Consider the following 23,746-nt stretch of genomic DNA (forward strand, 5'->3'; position numbering starts at 1 on the left):
CCCGAAGCTCGCGGCCTTCAAAGGTTTTTAAGATTTCTCAGATTGTTCACATCTCCAGTGTGTGTAACGTGTGATGTTCAGGGTAATAAAAATGTATGCGATGGCAAATAATTATTGCTGTAAAAAAAATGTAAACAAAGGCAAAGTCCAACTGCAAATATTTTTAATCAAATTCAATTCATTCCTATTCTCACACATTCTGTCAAAAATTAATAAATAACAACAGTACGAATCCGTGTACAACACTGCCATCCTATGGTCACTTATAGCAAATGCAACCCAGACTTATTACTGCACGTGTAAAAATGAAAACCAGACTTATTACAAATGCAACCCAGACTTATTACTGCACGTGTAAAAATGATGTGATGTCTATTCTAAATTAAAATGTAAAATTATCACCTATAATGCACAGGTTTATGGTTTATATCCATGGTGTTGATTTATATGTTATACTGCCTGACACAGCTTTACAGTTCCTTTGCATTTCTGAGTGATTTTCTAGCCCAGCCATTTTCCTTTCCATTGCCCCGAGCTGTAGATGGCTTGTATGGCTGTCTCGTAGAGACAAACATACAGCTTTATCATATTCTGCAGTGTATAACCTTATCCTTTCAAATAGCCTTTTGAAGCACTCTGAAATGCTTCATTCTGAATAGTCCGAAGGTGTTGATTAACGTTCCATAAAAGCAGCTCTGACAGTATTTCTGGATATAATTTTTTTATGTGCTCCCTTTAATAACACTTTCTTGTTTCTGTAGCAACCACTTAAACTGGGATTTGTATGACAGAAGAATAGAGCAGGAAGTATCATTTAACTTAACTATAAATCATTAAAATAGATTTTATTTGTCTTTATTTAAAAAAAATGTGGTAGTTGATGTGGTGTAATAACAATAAAAGACTACAGATCATGCTGTTATAGAAAAATAATCAACCTTAAATTGTAATAAATACGAGCCAAAATGAATATACGCATATGCTGTGCTATTTTAGTTATCTGACCTTTTTGAGTAGTAAACAGATCGAACTCTTATAAGATGCTCTGGCAAAGTAGATCCGGGTCGAGTTTGGGATTGGGGTTCCACTGGCTCAAAGATCACAGCATAGTGTTAGTGTCCTGAATTGTTTGCCCTCTGTATGCTGGTCTGAATGGTTTTCAAGCCAAAGGGCGAAAAGTCAGAGTTAGGACTTGGAAAGCAGCTGATTTTGATGGAGCTGGCGTTCGTCTCTACTGGCTGTAGTTGCTGGAAGCTTGTTCTAGAGTGTTGTGGGCATGTGGTATGTTGGGTTCCGGTTGTCTGATCTCACCAGCTGGACTAGGCATGTTTGGAGCTGAGTCCTGCCTGTCTATGATTTCATGTTTGCCATCAGGCTTGTTAATATGAAAGGAATTCTGTGTGAACTTGTGGATGGGTGTCATAGCAGAGATTTAATCGTAGCTTGAGAAAAGGTTCAAACGTCTGTGATTCTACGTTAATGGAGGAAAGTTGAGAAGACCTGTTATGTTCTTGGTTAGACATCCCTAAAGTACCTAGTCTCATGTTTGTGGGTCTTTGATCAGATGCTTTCTTCCATTTTAGAGATTCAGAGCAGCATTGTCCAGTCTTGCATAACTTTGCTGGCATTTGAAAGTTTTTTTTGTGTTCTTTTGAAAGCAGGAGGCTTTGCTGGTCTTCCGGGTGATGTTGTCTGAAACAGGAGTTGCAAAGAAGCCTCTGATCTCATTTCTGTTTGTAAAGAACTGTCTGAAGCTGTCGGGTTGATTTGTTTGAAACATTGTTTGTTTCATGAGAATCTGTATTACTCTGAGTTCTTGGGGCACACTGGGATATTTTTGGTGTCATATCTAACTTGTCTGCTTGATGCTCCCCATTTTTCTCAAGGTCATTCAAATTTTCCCACTGAAGATTTTGCTTGGTTGCGGCAGAGCTTCTGGGACATCTTGACAGTTTCTTGGTGGATTTGCAGACATAAGGAGTGCTTGGGCATTCTGAATGGTTTTGTGAAGATACACTAAAGCCTGACTTGCTGACCACATCAGATTTTTTATTAATACGCTAGAAAGTGAAAAAGTACGGTGAACCATACTCAGAATTCGTTCTCTGCATTTGACCCATCCAAAGTGCACACACACAGCAGTGAACACACACACCGTGAACACACACCTGGAGCAGTGGGCAGCCATTTATGCTGCAGCAGTTGGTGGGTTCGGTGCCTTGCTCAAGGGCACCTCAGTCGTGGCCGGCCCGAGACTCGAACCCACAACCTTATGATTACGAGTCAGACTCTCTAACCATTAGACCACGACTTGCCCCAAAGGAGTTGTTAATAAATTATTATATAAATATATAAATTATATAAATTGTTACCTGCATTATTACGTATGCAGATTTCGAGTTATTTTATAAAAAAAAAAAAAACATAGGCAAAAATATTGTATACATAATTCGTATCAAAATATTTCTAAGCTCCATATTGGGTGTGATTTATTTATTATGCATGACATTATCTGGACTTGACTTTTCAGCCTTCCATTAATATATTCATATTTAAATAGTTTCATCTGGCACCCAGTTTTTATGCATGAATTACTCATTTATTTAATCTACCACATTAAGCCTGAAACTTTCAGTCAATGTACCTGACCTATATACAAGCAAACAATACACATGAATACTCTCTCTGTTTTCTGAACCTAATCTTTAGATCTTTTATCTAAAGATTTATTACTTAATCAATAAATAGTAAACTTATTTATTTATCCTGAATTAGAAATCTTTGATTTACCTTCCAGGCACATGTGGGGTTCTCGTTCTCCTTCAGTGGCCTTTGTTGTTCTTTTAGCTTTCCTGTCAAGTTAATAAAACGTGAATATCCAGTCATGTGACCTTACAGACAGAACGTAAACAAAATATGTGTTATATATTCAATACTTATCTATAGGTATTTGTTGTCGTGTATGTGGCATTACATGGACCGTGTGTTTTCTGAATGTGCAAATGCTTTAAAAATTAGCGTTAGCCTTATTAGACAGCTACACGTGTTTATCGGACAAAACTACGCTACAGAAGTCACACAGCTTTGTGATTAGCTTTGTTTAAAACTACTGAAATAAGAATGGATGGAAAAGGAAATTAAATTTGTTCTTGTGGTCAAAACATTTTACTAGTCAAGCATGACATTTCCATGGACCTCTCTAACCTTTATGATATAATTTTGCATTAGCAAGAATACTTGATTTTAGCATCAGCCAAAACCTTTAGGTCTTTTCCCTATACAATGAATTACAGTAAGTATCCATTTTATAGAAAGTTATAGATTCATTTCCAAGGTAGAATCAGATATTTTGTGCATTAGGCCTAATTTGTGTTACCTGTGTATTTCATACATATCTGAAGACAAAGATGTTATCTAAATTGTATTCATGGTTGACTTGATAGGTATCATGGTCAACTCGCTCATATATGTCCTGAGTGATAAAACTAATATTTTACACATTTTCCAATTAATGTTATTATTCACCACATTTCGTTTGAGCATCACCTAGCATATACCTCTTCGTTTGAGTTCCGGTAACATCTGAACTCGAGTCCACTAGCTAGTCAATTTTCTTTGTAGTTTTTGCTTCCATTATTTGTCCAAATCCTAACGTTTCATGGACACAGCTACACATTCAAGGGAAGCATCGTATAGTCCACTTATTTATTTAGTTATTTATTGAAAGTCTATGTACGGTATGCTATTGCATAGTTTGTAGTCTGTGCTAGCTGTATAGTCTGTTCTTGCTTCGGCCTACAGTATGTATCTATCAAATACATCGAGTGTATTGTTTGTACTGATGGCATAGTCCTTACCTGCCCCCCTGCTTCGTTGTTGTTTTATGTTTTATGTCTGTATGTACTGTATGTTGCACCGTTGACCTGTGAGACACGACATCTCGTTCCAGTGCATGTCCCAACATGTAGCGGAATGACAATAAAGCTAACTTGAACTTGAACTCGAATATCAGTTCATATTCTTGACAAAAATGAAGCAGTGTTGTGTCTTCAGTGCTTGAGTGTAACGTTTATGAAACACATACAGGGTCATTTCCACTTCAAATTACTAATTGCCTCATGTCCAGATTTTTGCTCATTTAGAAACAATTAGCTTGAATGGAATAATCAAATCATTCTTGTGGTTTCTGATATTAATTGAAATACTGTTACTTTAGCCAGTCTGGGTTTATATATATATATATAAATAGCTGCATAATCGACAGCACGATAGGGTTCATTGGATACATGTCATTTGCCTATAAAGACATGGTTTCTTTATTCCTTTTCTTTACCCACTTAATTTCCTTTATTATATGATTCCATTCGCCAATCTATTTATTGTGGGGTGGATTAAAGCCTTATAGGTTATGGCTCATGAGGTAATATGAGATACTGAATTAGGGCTTAGGGAATATGTAGACCATAGACCCTTAAAGACAAAATGATCTCTTCATTGCTCTGAAGCAAATTTTCTGGTGATCCTTTCGTTTAGAAAAGACAAAAAGAGAAAATGATAAAAAGCCTTTTTATTGTCAAGCAGTTAAAACACTGACAATGAAGAAGCAATTCAATCAAGTAAGAATTACTTGTTTGACTAATATGGCACAATGACTTTTGTCTGTGAGTTTCATAGACTGCTAGTCACATTTAATATCCATAATATACGCTGGTTGCATCTCTTTTCTGTACATAAAAAAAAAAGAAAGAATACTGGTCTATGTTGCATACATTTAAAGAATATTAGCACTATGTCTTATTATACAATATGTCTTGTTGACAAAAAATAAATAATACAAGGACATGGTTTGTAATCAAATATTAACCAGTACTGGGATCGTATAATATCTGTGTTATTTGGGAATAATGGAGTCATGGGTGCTACTAACAGAATATTTGAGCAGGAGACCAAAACACTGCATTTAAAGAAAAAATACCACAGGCACAATCAGTTAAAAAAAAAAGAAAGAAAAAGAAAAAGAAAAGTCAATTTTCTGCTTTCTAAAGATGCTGGAATAAAATCTGTCGTTCGATTTACTTTCTTCTCTTTCACAAACCACGACTTCAACTTATTTTCAGGTCAAGTGCAGATTCAGTGATGTCAATATCTCACCGTTGCCGTACTTCTGACTATAAAAAGAGTGGAGAAAAAAAACAAAACAAGAAATTATACTTCAGATGCATAATAATACTGAAAAATCATTGTTTGGGTAAAGATTCCTTCAAACATCGTCATGTGCTGAAAGAAGTAACCAGAAGTGATTTCTTAGGCCTCGTTGAATATATGTGTTTACACACTGGTCAAGAATTTATTTTAATTGCGTGGTGTGTGGGGGAACGGCATGTACTGTATTTGTATTAGCAAGGAGAGACTTAACAAAAAGATTAGATCCATCTTTGGTGACAAAAATTAATGGAAAAGTGCACAGAAGGGTCCATTTTATCTGTAAATTTGGCAATTGAGCTCACCAGATGGGGCATCAGACCCAAGAGTCCAAGGGTTGAGGAGTGCGTTCCACTAAGCCAACAGCTGGCCTACTAGTCCTGATGAAATGTCGCTTATCATTTACCCCCTGCAAAAACAAAAACAAAGCACAAATCTAAAACTGCTACAGATTCCCTGTAGACATAAAGCCTTGCAAGATGTTCATATTTATTCTAAGAATTAAACATGACAATATTTCTATTGTTTTTACCTTGTGCAATATGGTCACTTATAGTATCTTATTACCATAGAACGCTTGCACGATTACCTGGAAGGTTTCCCGTTCTATCATATGGCATGGTCCATCTCCAACTCTGTCACTCTGATCAGTGCAGCAGTATCCATCTACAGAACAAGCATATATGTCTAGGCAAGCAAGCACAGGCTTATAAAAATGCTAAATGTATTTAATACACACATGCACACACACTTTACTTATAAGTAGGGCATCATGAGTGTGCATTCTGAAAGCAATCAGGACAAAGCCCAAGGATAGCGCTGACCTTGGTTTTTTTCCATTAAGGGCAGTGTGATGTCATCGTTGCCTAGCTTTGAATTCTTCTGCTTTTTTGGGACTCCAGACACTGCTGGCTGAAGAAATAAACACATCCAATCTCAAAATCCAAACTAACTGCAAATTTATTGAATTACTTGACAAGCTATTGCTTTTGTATTGAAGATTTTTTTTTCCAGTATAAATACTTAAAATGATTAAACTTGTGATACCTTAAAGTGAGATTTATTCCAGCCTCCCTTGATCAGTGTGTTCCTCAAGTCTTTGTAGGCCCACACAGTCTGGAGAACATGCAAAGCTGCTTTGTTTTCTCTCACAGACTGGCTGTAGATGTGAAAATGCAAATCAAGATTAAGAGCAGAATCTAATGAACTGTAGAAAACATGACAGGGGCCGTTCTTTTATAGGAAGATAATTCACGGCAGGATGGCACCCTACTATGACAAAAAAAATGCAGTTTTTAATAAATGAAATAACAATATTTTATGTGCTTTTTTTTCCCATTAAAATTTGAATATTGTACCTAAAAATGGCTCAGTGAATATTGCTGTTCTATGAATACTATTAGATAGACACCTTATAAACGTGGAGTCACGTGAAAATAATCCATCATCCTACTACCAAATGAACTTTAATTATTTTCAGAAAAGTGCATGTTATGAAGTGTTTTATTGCTTATTCGGGTATACTGTTACAATACAAATTAGTTCCTGTTATCCGTTACGCTAGATCGGCTGTAAATGGCTGCTCTTCACCAGCATCGTTTATCTTTCTTAAACATAAACTAATAAAATTTAATTCGTGTCAAAAGTATCAGCTTGACATTCAATAGAGAAAGCAGTGTCCTGTGGAGGAAAAATGTAAGCTCTGAAACTGGAGACTCCTTTCATTATATTAATGTCTTTGTGTCTACCGCTTTGCTAACCCAAAGACTTCCCAAGTGAGCATTGAGCATTTTCTTATTTAGCTCCCAAACTTTGGAATAGTCTTCCTGATAGTGTTCGGGGCGCAGACACACTTTCCCAGTTTAAATGTAGATTAAAAACTCATCTCTTCAGTCAGGCGTACACATAATACATCCCATAATATCATGCACCAGTACATCAGACCAGCGCATTTTTTATGAACGGCAGATATGTTAATCCCTTTCCACTGCTTTTCTCTTTGTACCTATCCCGAGGCATCCAGACACTGTACCAGCTCCCATCGTCCTCTGTGGGACGAAGCCTTTGGACATCCACTGAGCCGAGGCCGACTCTAAGAATCCTGAGACATCTCCAGTTAGACTCTGTGGTACTCAGGAGATCAGAAGTCCTTGAACCTCACACCAATACAACATTTAACTGACTGTATATTACAATCACACCCCCAGTGTCACCCATATGAGGATGGGTTCCCCCTTGAGTCCGGTTCCTCTCAAGGTTTCTTCCTTTACCAATTTAAGGGAGTTTTTCCTTGCCACTGCTGCCTGAGTCACCTCAGACTTGCTCATAGGGGAATAAATACATACACACTGTGAACTATATACAACTAATAATAATCTAGAATTTTTATTCTGTTAATTCTTATTTCTTTTATTATTCGTTATTTCCTTTATCATTAATTATGTTTACCTTCTGCTCTGTGTTTATGTTCTGTAAAGCTGCTTTGAGACAATGTCTATTGTAAAAAGCGCTATACAAATAAACTTGAATTGAATTGAATTGGATCTGTCAAGGTAGCAGATCAGCTACATACCTCGTCTTGTTTATGGCAACCAGCTTTTGGATCCCCTGACCCTGAATAAGGAAGCGAGCATTCTCCAAGTTGTCAGTGATGATCTCGTGTATGGTGTTGAGGATTGCCACCACTGTGTCCTCTTCCAGGTTTTTGGCAGGTCGTTGCTGGCCGCTGGGCAGATTGCTGACCAGGTCCCTCATGGAGTAGCTCCCTACCAGAATCAAACCGTGAGAAAATTGAAAAGCGTCAATCACACCATACAAGAGCAGTGGATTTAAATGTGTGCGTTCAAACGGTTTGAATGAATACAAAAATGCTTTTTAAATGACAACAGTTGATGATTTAAAAGCGTGAGACTATCCCTTTTTACTGTCAAGAGCAATTGTAGGCAATCATGTGCCTCTCTTGCATTTTCTATGCAGCGTTCCTGTAAGTTTATAATTACCAGTGAGGCCATTGTGCCATATGGGGAACCTAGATAGTAGATGCAAATTACAGAGAGAAGATTAAAAGGTACCCGATTGCATACTTACCAATGAGATCTTTGTTTTTATGGTCAATGGCCAGGTTACGGAGGGCTATTGCAATGGCCCTCACCACTTTATCTGCATCTGAATGGAGTAGCTCAACCAGAATAGGCAGGCCTTTCTCTTTACGTACAGTCGCCCAGATGTAATTAGACCACTGAGAAACACAAGAGAGACAGAATAATGAGTTCTTAAAACATGCAAAAGTCTCATTTGCATCTGTGGGTCTTTAATTTTGTTTTAACACAGGTTCTCATTCAGACAAGGGTTAATATTCCTCCAAAAATAATTTAGTTCTGTTTTTTTTTTTTAAAGCGTCCTACTCACAGCCCAGAGTCCTGCAGACAGGTTTTGGAGGGCCCCTGCGGCTGCCTCCAGAGTGTTCTGGTTGTGGCTCAGCTTGAGGAGCGACAAATACAGCCTCACAACCTCCGGCTGGTACAGCAGCTCCAGACCTGAACAGATATACACACTGACACTACATCAAACAGCATAGAATGTTGGCATGAATGATTCATAATCCAGCATGTGAACCTCTGAATGAGATGGATGTGAGAGACACTGAGCATGTGCAGAAAACACAGTATACAACAGTTTACCTCATGGTAAAGCACAGAGAAAATCAGATGGAATTTTAAGACCTTATGATAATATGTATGATGTAAATAATGTCATTAATATGCTATGTGAGCTCCATCTTTGCTGCCCTTGTATAAAGTCTTCCTGCTCTACAGAAGCTTCTATCAAACGTATGATGCCCCAGACAAAATAAACGAAATCCAAAAGGCGGAGTGGCAAGAGACAACCCAAGGCATGTTCCCACAACTACAGATGAATACAGAGCTGAAACTCTTAAGAACTCCTTTTTTTTATAAGCCCTCAAGGGTCTTTAACGATTCAACCAGCACAGCAATGAGCCTAGTTTCTGATGCTCTGAACCAAATCTACTTATCTCCTCTGGAGCTTTTCAAAGGACATACAAGAGCGACTCAAGGGACCATAGCCTCCATTGGTAAAGAAAAGAAAATGCTATTTACCTTTGTCAACATCCATTCAACCCACCCGCTGGTCCCAATTAATCAATAAATATATGTTATGCTTTACCATATTCATGCTGTCAAGTTCCTATGTGCAACCGACATATTATTTATTTTCTTCAAGAACCACTTTGACGTTATCTTGAATGGATGACAAATCTGACACAGACAAACCCTAATAGCTATCAAGAAAACAGGGATATGTGAAATAAAGGAGCGTCTGTACGGTGACAGGATGGCAAATAAAAGTACACAGATAACACTTCACCGAATTCGATAACAGACCTTGAGAGATTGCCTGATACCATTTTCTCTGGGATAGTATCAGAAAGGATTTAGATAACAGTGTGTTTCGATATTCAAGTGCACCGGTGATACAGTCACTCTTACACTCAGTGACCCAATTACATAAAATTATACTATGCAACTCCTTAAATACAACGCGATCCTTTCTCCATCTATATAAAAAGCGCTTATCTCGCCGATCTTTTCCGTTTTCATGCCAATGCAAAATCCAGCTTGACGTGTTGACACAAAACACAAGCGTAACACAAGTGTGTCGCTGCATCACTGCCATGCTATTTCTCTCGTCTTAAAAATACCTTTCTCCGCATACTTGACACAGCAGCTAAAAAACACTTAATTACCCTCCTACACACAACGAACGCTGTCTTGACTTGGTCTTCATCTCCATTTGGTGCAGAACCCTCTCCTCAGCTTATCTGCGTTTCACTGGTTCACCTCCCTCAAGGCCTCCCTCGGAAGCTTTGTCGTCTTCCTGTGACCCGCCTGCTCTCCTCAGCAAAGCTGCTCCCACACTTTCTCCATCTGCCAACTTAACACACATTTGACTTCAGGCTGAATGCAGGCTTGCACACTACATATGCTGCCTACATCTCCACAAATTAAGTCCCGAATTTAACACAATGCTTAACCTTTCGGGTCTGTCTGTTGGCAGTCCACATGCATTATGTTAAAATACGATGCCTTCTCTTAAAAAAAATAAGTTTTACTCTTGAAACATTTTATGGTCCACAAGATGAGAGGATAGACATGGAATATGGATATGGATATTGAATGTTGAATATGATATTATTTGAATGGTGAATCTAAGGTAAATGTGCACCTTTTGTCGGGAGTGTGCGCTTGGGCATATCCAAAGTGCTGTTTGATTTGTCGCTTGGCCCGTGTTTCCGGCCTGAAATGGCAAACCACTATAAGCATCGCAAAGGTGGTGTGTTTCAAAAAATCTCAAGCATCAAGCATTTCACATTGTCCAAAGCTAGAGTATATGTGTGGGAAGCAATGTGGGCGTTAGAGTGGGAGTGCTGAAAAAAAAAATCAAGAGTATGTGACATGACTGGAAATAAAGCATCAAGGTTTTGCAGCACTGTCTACTGAACACTCAAAGCAAGGCAGGAACAGAAGCGCACTCACACTGATTGAACCACTCCTCTGCAGATGGAGACAGTCGGACCAACAGTGTGAAAGCAAACACATAAAAAAAAAAAAAAGACACGTTCACAATGGCAGAATATATGTTGAAGTGTGACATTACAACAAATAGGATTACCCAGATCCTGTTTCAATATATCATTACAAAACACTTAAGAGCTTTATTGTTATTCTAGTCATATTCCAGTATACAGTAGAAGGAAACATTCTGTGACCTTATGTGGATCATTTGCTCTCCTTGAGGAATGCATAAGGGGGGATTGTTGGAACTAATATACAGTACAAAGACGTTTAGACGTTTCCATTTAATACCTAACCTTTAGTACTACGTCCACCAAAACAATCGGGCATGTCCTTTTTCTTCTGGTAGCTCCTTGGCTTGGTGGTTTGAATACTTGGGGTGCTGTAAAATTTCTCTGCCCCTGGTACCTCTTTGTGCACATGGTAGGATAGATTACGTAGGATGCAGACGCAGTTCTCGACAGACTGCGAAAAGCAGAAAAGAGACTGAACCAAATAAGCAGGTTGAAAAAAAAAAATTTGATAGATAGATAGATAGATAGATAGATAGATAGATAGATAGATAGATAGATAGATAGATAGATAGATAGACAGACAGACAGACAGACAGACAGACAGACCAGCCTTTTGATCTCATTTTGTATGGTAGAAAGTTTCCTCATGGGAGTACAGACTTTATATTGCAAGGCAATAAGAAAGTAATATTACAGACACAATATCCAGGTCCAGGTGGATAGATTTCAGTATAGATTTTCATCATGTCTTTGTGGATCATCTTTATTTATTTATTTATTTTATCTATTCTTAATCTTAATCTTTTATTGGGCATCTTGCACTGTTCTTGTTATTTTACCTTGTTATTCATATCCCTCCTAGCCACGGCAGAGTAAAGAGCATGAAGCAGAGCATCCACAAGTCCCTCACAGTCACGCATCTGCTGACGAGCCTCAGCTCCATCTGAGCTCACATTTCTGTAGGGGAAAGTGCTCTTGTAAACTATATAGCAACACAGAACCATTAATAAGAGAAAATCTCAAAACTACATCACAATAAACACATCCAGGTATTCGAGGACTGGCACAGCAAACAATAAAAAATCTTCATAATATAAAAACCACAAAAACTACCTTAAACATCCAGATGTGTTCTTGAAAACTGTGGTCCATTCTGGAGCTCCTGGTCTGGATGGATCATTGGGATCTCCTCTTAACCCAGAATGTGGAATGATGATCTCATCAGTTAGTGTCTGAAGCCCATTGTTAATGATGACCATCTTCAGGGGCTCGTGAGATGAGAGATTCCACAGTGTTCCTGGGAGGGTAGATTTATGGTTTTCACTTTTGAGTGATGAACTGAACAAACATGCTCTTTTTATGTACACCTTGATGTCTACAGCACTATCAGCAGCTGAATGATGGGTTTATGCCAAATACAACAAACCTGTAACTAACTCTCGGACTTCCAAGTCATTGGTTTTCCTCAGCAGCCTCAGTAATGTGGGAATTCCATCACTGTTCTTGATGGCAACTTTGTTGAAGTGATCCCTGCCAAAAGAAATGTTCCTCAAGGCTCCACAGGCCTTGCGGTAGACCTCTGGCTTGGGGTGGTCCAGCAACCCCACCAATATAGGGATACCATGGAGTTGCCTCACATCCTGCTTCACCTTGTCATTTTCATAACAGAGATGCTGCAGATAAGCGGCGGCATTAGACTTGACAGGGTCCATGGGGTGGCTAAGCATGGCAATGACCTCCCGCAAATTGGGGTCCCTCCACCGAGGGTCTTTGCGAATGGTGTCCAGGCTGACCATGCTGGCACGTTTATGAGGAATCAGCGTCTGCATCCTGTACAGATCCTGTAGGAAGGGATGCGTTAATGGACCAAGGTGATCATCAACTGCAAGATCCAAAGTAGGTCTCAAGGGGAGCGTTCCTCCCATTATCGGATGACTGATTGCAGGGATTCCTGACCTCAGGTCAGTGCCATCCTGATCTCCTTTGGCAGCACCATTGCACAGTGGACCTCCAATTCGACCAAAGCTGTCTCTGTGGAGTGGAAGGGTAAAGCAGTTCTCCAAGTAATTCCTGGTTGGCAGGTTTGTGTAAGAAGGGGGGAATGGGAAACCAAGTGGAATGGTGGCATGATTGTTCAGGTCTACCCGAGGACTTTGTAGAGTGCTATGCCTGACAGGCTGGTCTATGCTTTCAGCAGGAGTGTCAGACGGTGTGTTGGTGTCAGAATTGGGGGTTATTGTAGCAGCCTGAGATGAAATACATTCATCTTCTTTCTCCACTGAGGCATTGGAAGCAAGAATGGTCGGAAATGCCTCTGCCGCAACAGTCATATTTTCCTGGGAAGGAAGAAAAATACAGTGAATAAATTATTCTCCATCTTTTATTTTTAATGCATACCCATTCAATTATTTTTAAAGCATGCCCTTTTAATTACTCTTAAATCCATCTATTACATTTTTATAATAAATTAATGGAAGTGTCCTATATGAAAGACAAGGGATTCTATCTATTATCCTGTTAATTCCGTAACGATTTTTCTGCTGTGCTGGCAACAAGAGCTGAATTTATATTTAGCTCAGTACTTGACATGCACAACTTACACAGAAACAATTTTTCACTCAGCTGAAAATTAGTTTAATGTGAACTTTGAAATGAGATTCAGAGGAGCTCCTATTGTGCTTGGTAACTTGCCAGCAGCAGGATGGTTTGATTCTATGGAATGGATCCTATATACAGTATATAGTGAGCAATTTGCTCAAATCTGTTGTGTTATGTTTAAATCTTAGGACATATCAATGTACCACAATATCCACAAAAGCACACACATACATGACTGCACATACCAGCACATACTATGAACTAAATATGACCTAGAATCAATACCAATTTTGTTAGAATAAAAGTGACAATTGAAGACTGTCGAACTGACCGAAGCTTAAATCAGCACAGCATGCATTTGAGAAGTAGAGAGTTTTTAATACATGTAAATCTGTGTATCTAGGTTGTTTAGATTGGCATCCTTACCTCCAGCTGTTTTGGCACTACTTCCTCATGAGAGCTGGAGGCACTGAGAGGGTTCAACTCAGTGTCAGGGCTGGAGGACTTCTCTGTCCCAATCCCAGAACTCTCATCATTCTGCAGCACCATCCCAATACAATAACAGCATTGCTGAATTAATCACTGATCTTCATTAACATGACATGACAAGTTCTTAATCAACAATATGATATATCAATTAACGCTGGGTATTTTATAGATATTCAATGAATATTATATGTGTTTATGAATTATATAAAACAGAATAATATACAATCATCATCTACTTTAATAAGAACAGATGTACAAATGCTCATTCATGCAATTATCAATCAGGGAATTGTGCAGCAGCAGTGCAATCAATACAAAATTGGGCCACAAGCTTTATTTAGTAAATGCTCACATGAACGATAAAAATGGTGGAAATAATGCAATCTCAGGGAGGTCAAGGGTGAATGGCCAGACTGGTTCCAGCTGACAGGTTGGCTACAATAACAACAAGTAACCACTCTTTATGGCCATGGTGAGTGGAAGAGCATTACAGAGTGCACACTACATCAAGCCTTGATACTTGTTGAGTCTGCGATCAGTGTCGCTTCAGTTTGCTCATTTTGTATTCTGTCGAAACTCTATAAACACTTGTTTGTATCTTATCAGTTTCTAAAAGACACAAACCAGCTCTTGACCTGTATTTTTAAGATATCTGTTACAGAATTGTCTGATTAGATCATTTCATGAATGAACAGTAAAGTTAATGAGTAAATGTGTTTCTAGTACAGCGGCTGATACGTGTATATAACAGCACCGCCTCAGATAGCTAGCTAGCTAGCTAGCTAGATACTAACTAAACTAAACAAGACATAAATCATATCCTGACGTATCACATACTACTTTTCACCCAGCAGAAAGTGATTAAGCTAATGGAACAGCACCACATGGCAACATGCAAAATGCTATCCTTAATCTCCATCATAGCAACTCTTCCTTAACTCACTGCTCAATGCTCAACCACGGGACCTACGTTAGTCTCCGTATTCTGTGAGCTTATGTTGGTGGATGCGACTGTGCTCAGGTCAGAGGACGGTGTGTCCGGGATGTCTTCTGCAGAAGGCACCTCTTCAGTCAGCTCTTTGGTCTGCTTCACTAAAGGCAAAGCTACATCTTCCGGGCTCTGCTCCTTTGGTCCAAAGACAAAAGTAGAAAAAGTTAAAGGTGCTTTAGTAATAACAGATGCTGGCCAGAGGAACAGAAGCTAACCTGAGTAAAAAGCTGACCTTAGCAGGTCTAAAAGCCAAGGTTTCTTTAAAAGGAATATTTCGAAGCTTTATCTAACTCTTTACGTGGATGTAAGCAAAAAAAAAAGATGTCTGAGATCATTAAAGTGTCTCGGAATATATCATGATAAATTCTTAAAAAGGACCTAAGGCAAGTTTGTGAAATGACTCTCATCTCACTGCATGATAACTCACAAACATTCTTCAAAATAAATAAATAAATAAAAAATTAATAAATAAATAAATTTAAAAAAAAATAAATAAATAAGCACAGCTTCCTCTCAGTACATTTAGGACTAGTGAATAATGCATGAGATTCTTTCAGTCAGAACTTTCTAGACACAACAATCTTTAAATATATTTAGTGTGTGTGTGTGTATGTGTGTGTGTGTGTGTGTGTGTGTGTGTGTGTGTGTGTGTGTGTGTGTGTGTGTGTCCAAATTGCACAGGAAAATGGTCAATATAGAAACGACCTAGTTTATAAGTACAGTCTTATATAAAGGTGCTTAATTCTGTGTCTCGAATGACCTGCCTAAGCATATTTACTTTTTTTTTTAATTACTACAAAATGTGGAGGATCCTTAGATTAACTATTACAGAGATAAAAATATCTCTTCTTCCCAGGTATAGATGTTTATCATTAAAAAAAAAACATAAAATCAATATAGTGTGACATAATATGTCTCTGTCTGCACCAGAGATATTGGAATTTATGAAAATCCAAACATAATGTTCTCTCTCTTTCTTTCGCTCTCTCTCTGTTTACCTTCCTTTGCGCTTGAAGCGTTCGACACACATACACTCTCACAGAACAACCTGAGAGATTCTCGCCTACACACTCACTAATGGTGGAAAGAACAAAGCAGTCGAAAGTATGGTTAGATTTTATTCAACTTCATGAAGACAATGTTGTTGCCACACATGCAATAAAACCCTTGCTGCTAATGGTAATACTGACAATGTTGCAGAACATCACTCGGATGTGCTTTGACTATCAGAAACACTGGTATCGAGTTTGTTAGGATAATACTGACATTACTAAATAAGTCTTTATTGAGGAAAAATAAAGTCACTGGGATGGGAAGAACTGTACAGTGTGGGGAAGTGAGGATAATTCATTAGCTACTGACGTATTTGACACATCTGGAATATTTAGATAGCTGCCGGTAGGGCTGGGCGGTATGACGGTATATTCCGTTTCCGCGGAATAAAATGTCTACCGTTACAAGTTTTTCTATTCCGTGCATACTGTGAAATTTAAATTAGTGGGCGTGGTTAACCTCACGTGTAGCACGCCTGAATCTGAGAACGATTGAGAAGCAGCACATAAGCGTAGATAAGAAGAAAAACATGGAGAAAGACATGCATGCTGATAAAGAAATCCCACAAACCAATCCCGAGCAGGAGGAGGAACTTGTTGTGAAACGAGTCGCGACACAAGTGGTATGGACGTGGTTCGGTTTTACGAAGGCTGACAAAGAGCAGACAAATGTGATCTGCAAACTGTGTCACACGAATGTAACCGTTAGCCATGCTAGCACGAGGAACTTGTTTTATCATCTCAAAATGAAGCATGTCAAAGAATGCTAAATAAAAGAAAAAGTAATAAAACAAGACGAGAAAGCCTATTCTTTGTTTTTAAAGTGTTAAAGTGGTATTTAATACATTAAGCACGTTCCTTTTGTTGATTTACCTGAAAAATTATTATTCCGTGATATATACAGATTTTTGGTCATTCCGCCCACCCCTAGCTGCCGGGTTATCAGATACACTTTTATAGTAAATTATACTGTATTAGTTTCTAATACATTTCAAGTCAAGTCAAGTCAAGAAGCTTTTATTGTCATCCGAGAACAACGTTTCTCCAGGACCATGGTGCTTTACTGTATATTATAGAGTATTAGATTAGATTAGATTAGATTAGATTCAACTTTATTGTCATTACACATGTAGAAGTACAAGGCAACAAAATGCAGTGTATATTGTGTAAAATACATTTACGTAAGCATATTCATACTTATGTACAGTTATAGCAGCAGTTTGATGAGGTGGTGTGCAAAACAGCAATTGGGTGAGTGTCTGATTTGTACAGTCCAGTGTAGTTCACACGGTCGTACTATAGGTACTGTATATAGCATTATTGTAATAAACATTAAACTCAATTAGATAAGTATTATCAGAATGAAAAATGTCAAATGAAACAGAATAAACCAATGGAGGTCAATGTGAATGTAATTTCTATCTAACTGAATGATCCTGGAAACTCTTTTGATAATCTGTTAAATAGCAGAAAAAATCATCATACAAACCTCTAGAGCTGATTAAAACCTGAGCTCGAGTCACGAGCTGTTCCTCGTGCAATAAAAGCATCATGTCAGAAAATGTAATGGATTTTGATTTATTAGAAATAATCAGAGGTTGAATGGGATGTGAGATAGGGAAAGGATGTAAGATGGATGGGCATTTAATATCCGTCAGACATTCAGCGAGGATGCAAAACATTCAGTAAAAATATCTCGAGGAGAAACATACATACAGTATATTTATGTTGTTTTCAACAACCAAAGAAACTCTTCTCGCTAAGCTGGAAATGATTGAAATCTCGTTAAAAACACAAGATGAATATTCTCTTTCTATACACACACTTGTTTTATTAGATATAATAGTAATGTCTTATAATGGATAGAAATGGGAAGTGTCCAGATGAACACATGGTGCTTTATTCAGTATTAGATACTCTATCACATACAGAGGGGATATGGTACATCAGTGGTTAAGTTGTTAGACCGTTGAACGGAAGGTCGTGAGTTCAAATCCCAGGGCCACCAAGTTGCCACTAGTAATTGTTAACCCTCAATTACTCAGCTGTATAAATGAGATAAATGTAAGTTGTTCAGTATGAAGGTGTCTGCTGTAAATGTAAATAATACCGCAGGAATCTGATTGTTGACAGATGCAGTTATTTTTCAGTTAATGTAGTTCCAGCCAACTTTTAACCACATTTATGCTCTAACAACACAAATAAATAAATATTGATAGGCCTATTTGTTCACCTTGTTTTAGCTGATTTATTACTATAACAAACAAACAAACAAACAAACAAATAAATATTGATAAGGGTTAACAGTTTATTACAACAGATAATAGCAAAATAGAACAAATAAATGAAGAAATATTGAGATTTGTGCACTCTCACTCTCTCTCTCTCTCTCTCTCTCTTATTCTCTCTCTCTCTCTCACTCTCTCGTACTCTCTCTCACTCTTTCACTCTCTCTCTCTCTTAATTTCTCTCTCTTTCTCTCTCACTCTCTCTTTCACTCCCTCTCTCTTATTCTCTCTCTCTCTCTCTCTTACTCTCTCTCTCCCTCTCTCTCACTCACTTTCTCTCTCTCTCTCTCTCATACTAGTAACTGCACATCAATGGGTCATCAATGGGTTCTAGTAACTGCACATCAATGGGTCAATGGGTCATCAATGGGTTCTAGTTTTATAAAAAAAAACCATTTTGTTATAGTAACGCAGACATGAGATGGGCTCCGTAAGAAATTAGTTCTACACACAGAAGCATTTTAAGGACACAATTCTAACAAATGTCAAAAGTAAAACATCTAAACAATGCCTTGAGGTGTGGTAACTTAAACAGAATAATTGACTCTGGTCTGTTAAATTATTAGGAAAATAATGCAGTACCACACTGAGTGGGTATTATTATTCCACATGACTCATAGCTTGTCAATTATTTCTTGCATAAACAAAATTATTAGTTAGTTGCCTTGTTTTCTTGCAGATAAGGGGAAAAAAACACTTGAGAAGCGCTACACTACCAAACTGATCAGCAGTATCAATAAGAGTAGCAGGATCTATGATGTCTAATCGATTTCCATCCCAGTTCCTTGGCTGCGGTCATATTTCTCACAACGATTAAAGTAATTACCGCACTGTCGAGCTGTTTGTAGCTTCTAGTACAGTTGCTTTGTCTTCAAATCTTAAAGCAATCTCTTTTAAATTACAGTGCATGATGAGACATTTAAGGGAGGCAGCCATGCATTTATAAAAAGGACGGCTGGACTATGAGCATGACAGTGTGGCAACAAACGACTGATTGCTCTGGAAACAAGCATCGGCCCTTCAACAGCACACTGAGCATGCCAATGAGATCCTCTTTCTCTTTGAACTAAACCATTACCATCATATTATGCTAAGCAATGCAACTTGAAGATCCACAGACTGATGTGACAACAATGATGCAAATAATCATTCCAAGAAAGAAAAAAAGACCTTTGCACACCGTAACACAAGGTCAGGAAAGAAACGTACATGCACCTGTACTCTTCTGATGCCACCGCCATGATCCTTGAACTCTTCTATAAAAGTGTGCCCCCTCTTGCTCAACCTGCCTGATGATATACTTTAGCTTGAAGGTTATATCACAACGCCCAGTGTGGATATGTGGCTTTGCATCATATCTGGATACATAAGAGCTGCTGTTACTGTAACAAAGTCTCCTGTGCTCATCCAGGATTCACGACATCTTAACCGCTTAACTTTACAGTACACAGATGTAGAAGTGTGACGAATTATAATTCACCAATTCAGTGTCAAGTAGAAGGTGATGGGTTCTCTTTCAAGATTCAAGCTTTCTTACTAATTTAGTCTCAGGGAGTTTTTCACCTCTCCAAATGTATCTAAATCCACATCTGGATTTCTGTAAAGCTGCTTTGTGTCAATGTCTCTTGTTAAAAGTACTATGCTAAAATAATTTATATAGGATTATGTGTTTCAAGACGATTTCTATGTGTATTTGTACGCAGCACTCACTTATCAAAGTGTGAGGGCATTTGTTGACTTCAGCTTTTGCAAAACAAGTATTTCACAACAACACTTTTATGAGTACTTTAGTGGAGGGTTTGTAAAAAAAAAAAAAAAAAAAAAACTCCAAATCTTTTTATTTTGTACTTTTGGAGAAAAGGATCTATAGTTATGCATGACTAATGTCAACACATAAAACAGCCTTCAGGGAAAGAATTAATATTTAAGTAATATTGATACGGTGCGATGGCCGTAGATTTACAATTGTATGTTCTCACATTATAAATATCCAACTATACTTCTACTGCAAGCATGTTTTGAGTTATCAGTATTTAAAAATGTATCAAAGTTATTCGAACTGATATCTCACATATGTTATAAATGCAGTGAGAAAACATAAGTTTCTAGGTGTTTAGTATTCCTTCAGTTTCAAGCCGTTCTGGAATTCTCATCACTGATCTCAAACGATGTCAACTTGGAACAACCATGCTTTCAATGCACTGCAAATAAACAAGTCTGAAATAGAAAGGATGGCAAAGTATAGGAGCTTGTCACATGGGATTTGCATTCGAGCCCTCCATACTTTCATGCCCATGGGCCATGGGATTCTCTGTGATCCTGCAGTCCCCCTTTGCAGAATTAATTCCCAATCCTCCTTTGCATAAGCTTTGTAACACTCCAAAATGTGACACGATTACGGCGCCACTTGTCACCCCCCCTGCAATCTTGTGACACCCTGTAATAGTGCTCCTGCAATCATCTTGAGTAAATGCAGCACTAACTCTATCATCCCCTCATCCTTTTCTCTCTCTCAACTGGCCATGGTGTTCAATCACCCCGTCAAACACACTTATCAGTTTAAGTGCACACACCGAGGGACAACGCAGTTTAGCGTTCCTAAAGAGCATGACCCGCTCAAGGGCACATCGGAGGCATGCCGGCTATAACGTCTTGTCACAAACCCGAGTCTGAAAGATGAACCGTTCACTGATGACCAAGCCAAGATAAACTGACATACACTGTTTGCATCAACCCAAGTCTCAGCCAGGGCAGCTGTGGACCTTAGCTGATGCATGATAAAGAAGCACCATGTTTTTTGTCTTCCACAGTACATCCATGTGAATATTCTTCGTTTTTTAATTTTGCTTATCTTCTCCCTGTAAGCACTGAAGGCTGAGAAGTTTTTCTGCATGTTGTCAGTTCCTCTGAAAAACACACACGAACACACACACACACACACACACACACACTCACACACACACACACACACACACACACACACACACACACACACACACACACACACACACACACACCTATGCCTCTGCAGTATTGCTTTCTAGTCTTAGCAGGATCCATCATCCCAACAGACCCCCCGCCCCCCCTCAGAGCTGAGCAGAGCACCGCCTCAGCATAAAGCTAAAAGCATCTCCTGCGCGCGCACACACACACACACACACACACACACACACACACACACACACACACACGCCCTGCAGCCTGAGGATAGTTAATCACGCGCTAAACCCGCATATTTACATCGGCTTTGGGAAAGCTGGCGCGCGCATGTGCGTTTCCCTACAGAGGGTTCTGTTCTCATGCAAAAGGGTGTTTTTACAACTCGTTATCCATAACCAACTAGAACATCTTGCAAATCGCTGCGTGTTGTGTGTGTGCGTGTGTGTGTGTGTGTGTGTGTGTGTGTGTGTGTGTGTGTGTGTGTGTGTGTGTGTGTGTGTGTGTGTGTGTGTGTGTGTGTGTGCGTGTGTGTGTGCGCGTCATAGAAAAATCCAGAGATCGGTGATGCGCGCGCGCTGGCTCGTTTTTTAAAAGCGGGGAAAGCGGCACATGCGATGCGGGAAAAAGGTCGAAGGAAAACCGTTAAACGCGAAAAAAAAACTCACCTCTTTCACCTCCGCCGGCATAATGAGAGGCGAGTGGCGTCGGCTGTAGCGAGCTAACGTTTGTCTTTCCTCCTTGTCTGTGTTTCTGTCACCTCTTTAATCCGTTCCGTTCTTCTGGACAGAGTTTTTAAGCGCTAACGGCGCAGGAGAGCGCAGCCATCCTATGTGCGGCTCGTGCGTGCGTCCACACGCGCTCCGATGCGCTCACACATTAGAGTCCTCAACAACGAATCGGTTCTTTTTGAACGACTCTTTTGAGCGAATTCAAAGTTGTGGCTATTCTGCATGCTCGTAATTAGACGAAGCGTTTTCGCCTCTTTGATGTTTAAAGCCCTGATCGTCAAAAAACAAAACAAAACAAAAAAAACATAGATGGAAAAAACATATACAGAAATACGAAAAACACAATAATACATATACAGTATGAGCCTGTAGGATCAGGTGACAGGGGTGTGGGCACAAGACCATATCAATCCGTTCTCCATTCACAACCCTCTCAATATTAACCAGGATAAAGACAACACTGTAAAATCATTATGTTTCCTTTTGTACCCAGGGATCTGTAAGGGGTCTGTAATTTAATTAAAGTTTTTGTCAATGAACTCATGAGTTGCATGATTGGAAGGTACGAAGGAAACAGTTTCTGGCTCTGAAACCAAACAAAATTCCCTTAGCTCGATTCATTTGAACGGGTTTTGTTCAAAAGAATCGAATCAGCTAAGTGAGTCGTAAGTGTAAGTGTAGTGTAAAAAGAAATCAGCATCCAACAGAGCTAATGAGAAAAGTAGGAGTTTCTATGAAACGTGCATGTGGATTAAACTCTCTTTCTCTGAAGACGTGAAGTAATGAGAGAAGGAGAAAGTGTGAAAGTGTGTGTGTGTGTGTGTGTGTGTGTGTGTGTGTGTGTGTGTGTGTGTGTGTGTGTGTGTGTGTGAGTGAGATATAGAGAGAGAGAGAGAGACTGATATATATATATATATATATATATATATATAGAGAGAGAGAGAGAGAGAGAGAGAGAGATAGCTCAGCTTAGCCTTACCAAACACACATGAGTGAAGGACAGCCAAGTCAAATCCACAGTCACACTCCAGCTAACCCTCCTCAGTCCATCCCAGAGAAATACTGTCCACTAATTAAAGCTATAGACAACCCATGGTTACAAAGTCCAAAAATGTATTACTCTGTTCAGCTTAGATGCCAAAACGTTGTGCTCTAGTGAATATATTGGGCTTTTTAGGATGTGTGGAGGTTCTTCGATTGAATTACTGTCTAAATAAATATACCAGAGACAACGCTCTCTTTGTACAGCGTCACAGAGTATCACAGGGCTAACAACCCCACTTTGGAGGACAAAATTTATGTCAATAATCAGGCAAATGAAGTTACAGACTTCAGCAAAATTCTGCAGTTTATGATATTATAATTAGTCATTATTATGCATTATTGTATTATTATTACAATGATATTATTTTATATTATGCTCATCACCCGTGAGCTTTTGACAAAATGCTACTCTACTGTACATTATAGGATATATTGCATAATGTATATTTGGGCTAATGTATTGCTTGATATCCAATCCGGTATCCAATAAGTGCCAAATGAACCAAAATAATGTTTCTTTTTGGTTTATTTGAACACCATCAGCTATTACTGTTGTGATTATGCTGTAATCCTGGTTATGTCTTATGACATGGCAAAAAAATTGATGAGATTTTCTCTATTCTTCTGAGTGGTAAATTACCTTGTACCGTAAGTTACCTACAGAATTTCCAAGTACACTGGGAATTCACAGAACAGGTGAAAATGAAATAACTGCACATAATGTACAGGACTTTAAAGAGAGCACAATCTCAACAACCATTTTAGGTATTTTATAACTAGATGCGCACTAAGTGGTATAATTATGC

General features: G+C 38.7%; 1 protein-coding gene across 2 annotated transcripts; it reads right to left on the bottom strand.

Annotated features, from left to right (window-relative positions):
- Positions 1 to 4,572: 4,572 nt before the first annotated feature.
- Positions 4,573 to 22,063, bottom strand: arvcfa (ARVCF delta catenin family member a). Of its 2 annotated transcripts, XM_027139383.2 has the most exons (17): positions 21,834 to 22,063; positions 14,868 to 15,023; positions 13,835 to 13,945; positions 12,237 to 13,146; positions 11,924 to 12,107; positions 11,650 to 11,767; positions 11,093 to 11,261; positions 10,758 to 10,775; positions 10,447 to 10,518; positions 8,611 to 8,738; positions 8,290 to 8,440; positions 7,775 to 7,967; positions 6,250 to 6,361; positions 6,027 to 6,114; positions 5,792 to 5,868; positions 5,508 to 5,611; positions 4,573 to 5,168 (listed from the first exon to the last, which is right to left on the bottom strand). In XM_027139383.2, the coding sequence occupies exons 1-16, from the start codon at positions 21,852 to 21,854 to the stop codon at positions 5,519 to 5,521; spliced, it is 2,601 nt and encodes an 866-aa protein (XP_026995184.2). In that variant the 5' UTR covers positions 21,855 to 22,063; the 3' UTR covers positions 4,573 to 5,168; positions 5,508 to 5,518. The 2 variants fall into 2 exon arrangements, with proteins under 2 accessions (XP_026995184.2, XP_047660420.1); XM_047804464.1 differs by lacking the exon at positions 10,758 to 10,775.
- Between the last annotated feature and the right edge of the window lie 1,683 nt (positions 22,064 to 23,746).

The sequence above is a fragment of the Tachysurus fulvidraco genome, chromosome 20 (assembly GCF_022655615.1).
Source record: "Tachysurus fulvidraco isolate hzauxx_2018 chromosome 20, HZAU_PFXX_2.0, whole genome shotgun sequence".
NCBI classification, from domain to species: Eukaryota; Metazoa; Chordata; class Actinopteri; order Siluriformes; family Bagridae; genus Tachysurus; species Tachysurus fulvidraco.